The following is a 3,344-nucleotide window of genomic DNA, read 5'->3' as shown; positions in this document are numbered from 1 at the left end:
TACTTGAGATTATGATGACCATTCAACGCAACAGATGAAGAAGTTCAGAACCACACACGTGCACGTATGCACGCACGCCGCATAGATACCGCGCACCACACGCACGACAACACCTTAAGGATGTTGTCTGAATTTGTTTACTTGTTAAATAACATTTTACCACTGCTTGCTAACTTAAATTGCAACAATAGATATATTATCACACATCTAGAAGCTCAATGGTGAAATCGCATTATCTTTAACAACCTTCGATCCCTTTCAAAAAATAAAAAATATAGAATAAAATAATTTTAAATCACAATTATTGATGTAAACAGATTAATGGAATCATATATCTTAATTAAAATAAAGAACAAAAAAAAAATGTTGAAGAGACTCAACCGACAAAATAAACTATAACAACTTGTGGAGGTGTCATAAGATTGATTAATTATTTTATCCTTTTTTTCTTTAATATTGCATAAAATTGTAGTTCATTTTTATTTTAACATATTGTCAAAATTTATTTTCCATAAAAAAAAAGGTAACACACATACACTACGCTCATTCAAGATCCTCGTTAGTAATCAAAACCCGACCAATCACGGATACTCTAACTGCCACTTGGCGTCCACGTCATAATCATACAAAATACTTTGACATCTATGCATCCGTCGAGTTTTGTTCTCTTGTGGGGTCCGTCGGCCCTTTCAAAGTCAATAATGATACGCCCTGGCTAGGCCGTCGTCGACCCGCCATTTTCATTCTTATTTTTTTTTCTTACGTTTTTCCGTATGCTTTTGCTTTGTCTTAGAAACAAATCTTCAGAGCTCCGAGCCAAAGAACCACTCATGATCATGAACAACAACTACAATTACTTTACTTGAAGTGATGACTGTTCTAACGCTTAATCCGAGCCGTTCAATTTTCAATCCTATGATATGCGATCATGGCGTGGTCAACTTTCTTTTTCTCTTTCTCTATCTCCACGCCTTACCGTATGTCACCGCACAAACTCCACCGCCGCCACCGGACGCGTTTTCTGTTACGGGGCCGAAATTCAACGGTACTATGGCCATAGTAACCGTAATATTGGTCAGCGTTTTCTTCATCTTGGGCTTCTTCTCCGTTTACATCCGTCAGTGCACTGAAAGGGGCCGAAACAGCCCTGACGCTTTTGCTACTATAATTGGAGGGATCAACCAACGGTCCCGCAGAGGGGCGCGCGGGCTTGACGATTCTGTTATCAACACTTTTCCCACCTTCCTCTACTCGGCGGTCAGAGAGCTTAAAATCGGCAAGGGTTCTTTAGAATGCGCGGTTTGCTTGAACGAGTTTGGAGATGAGGAAACGCTGCGTTTGATACCAAAGTGTAGCCACGTGTTTCACATGGATTGCATCGACGCTTGGTTGTCTGCTCATAACACGTGTCCCGTCTGCCGCGCAAATTTGGTGCCACAACCTGGCGAAACTCCCTCCAGCTTCATTCCAGTTCTTAACCCGGATGTTGGCTCGAGTCGATTGGAACAAGGTTCAGATAATATTCAAGAGATTTCATCGACTGATGTGCAGAGGAGAGATGAAGAAGCTCCTGACGTGATCCTGACCAATCAGAATAGGCCACCTAGATCGAGATCGATAGGGTGGAGGAGGCCGTCCGGTTGGTTTCCACGTTCACACTCCACCGGTCACTCAGTGGTCCAACCGGGTCAAGATTGTGAGAGGTTTACGCTAAGGTTACCGGCGGAGGTACGGAGTCAACTAATGAACTCTTCTTTGAGTAGAAGCAAGAGTTGCGTGGCGTTTCCTAGTGTGAGGAGTTCGAGAAGGGGTTTTAGAAGTGGGAGCGGAGGATTTGTGCTTGGAAGGAACCACAATCACCATTTGTACGAGCGGTTCGGTCCACCGTCTCGATCCGGCAACTGGGGGCTTGGTTTGGCTCCGCCTTTTATTTCAAGAACCGGTTCGGTTCGGACTCCAAGAACAACGGGTGATGGTGTTGAGGTATCTTGTCTTCCATCAAAGAATTTATTTAGTTCTGCAAAATCATCATCGTTCGAAGATGACAGAGAAGGGGAACGATCATCTGATAGGCTCCGACCTGATAATCAAGTTTGAATTCTTGTTTGGGTTTGATTTACATGGGCTCGATCCATTGAGATTTTTATGTATATAGTTTTTTGTTTTTGTTTCCTTTAACCTTTAATTTTTTTTCCCCTGAAAACTTAAGAAAAGATCCGACCACATCCCTTAGATTGGTTGTTCACAGAAAATAAAAGGGATTCTATAGTTTGTAAAAACAACAGTCCGTTAGTAGTCCTTATAAATTTTTCACCGAATTTGAGAGCGCACACTTGGGAACAACTTTTCGGATACTGCCTGCATTTTTTTTTTTTTTTTGGGGTAAATTAATTTGAGTAATATCGTTCACGATAACGGCCCAGCACGAGACTCGTGCATGATAGCCTTCAAAATTTAAGCACGTTGGGTTGGGCCGTGTCTTACACTTTCCATGAACTGCCCTTACCCCTTGATGAGTTATTTAAAGCTGTTGTCTTAGGCCTGCGAATTATTTATAGTTATGATCTCTTGGTCTGATAGTATGTTAAGGAATAAGGAGTAATGAAATTTATACCGAATTTATTCACAAGACATTGCAGTGATAATTTGCATTGTTCCGTGCACACTATGTGCACTGCAAAGATTCTATGAAATTATTATTGCTTGTTAAGGTGTTTATTCAAAATTTGGCTCATCCGCTATTGGACACATGGTGGCCAATCACATAGAGTGAAAGATGCATTTTCCGTGCACACTATCCATTATATTGAAGCTTAAGCGAAACAATACTTCCAAAACCATGGGAAAATTTATAAAAATAACCTTAAAACTTTTACAATTTTTAAATTTGACCCACCTAATTTTTTTCTATCATATTTAGCTAATTTTTTTTTGCCCCAAATTACCCTTATATTTTCAAACTCCAAACTCTCTCTAGCCACACTCTAAACTTGTGGTTTTGAACGGCAAACGACGACGGCGAACTAAAATCCAACCAAATCCACCGTAATCTGTACGAACCAGAAACGAATCTAAGAAATTGAAAAGAGTTCAAACCCTAGCTAAGTAAACTTCAACATTTTCTAATTATTTGAGTGAGTTTGATTGGAATTTTAGATGATTATAGGTTGTTGGAGTGATATAATGAAACAAAATTTAGCTAAAATGATGAGTTATAACTATCGCATATTAGGTGTTTGATGAAATTCCTCTAAGATAATTTATGTTAGTTTTTGTATAATAAAAGTGTGATGGGGGAATTTGTTAAGTTGTGTGCATTCTTTTACGTATACCAAGTGTGATGA

The 3,344-nt window shown here is 39.7% G+C and overlaps 1 protein-coding gene across 1 annotated transcript; it reads left to right on the top strand.

Annotated features, from left to right (window-relative positions):
- Positions 1 to 714: 714 nt before the first annotated feature.
- On the top strand, positions 715 to 2,330 carry LOC102614028 (RING-H2 finger protein ATL11-like). The gene has a single exon (XM_006472476.4). The coding sequence runs from the start codon at positions 871 to 873 to the stop codon at positions 2,095 to 2,097; it is 1,227 nt and encodes a 408-aa protein (XP_006472539.2). The 5' UTR covers positions 715 to 870; the 3' UTR covers positions 2,098 to 2,330.
- Positions 2,331 to 3,344: the final 1,014 nt, after the last annotated feature.

The sequence above is a fragment of the Citrus sinensis genome, chromosome 5, assembly GCF_022201045.2.
Source record: "Citrus sinensis cultivar Valencia sweet orange chromosome 5, DVS_A1.0, whole genome shotgun sequence".
NCBI classification, from domain to species: Eukaryota; Viridiplantae; Streptophyta; class Magnoliopsida; order Sapindales; family Rutaceae; genus Citrus; species Citrus sinensis.
This window is presented reverse-complemented; position numbering and strand designations above follow the sequence as displayed.

Excerpts from the sequence above, each read along its gene's own strand:
- LOC102614028 (XM_006472476.4), top strand. The coding sequence starts at position 871 with ATGACTGTTCTAACGCTTAATCCGAGCCGTTCAATTTTCAATCCTATG.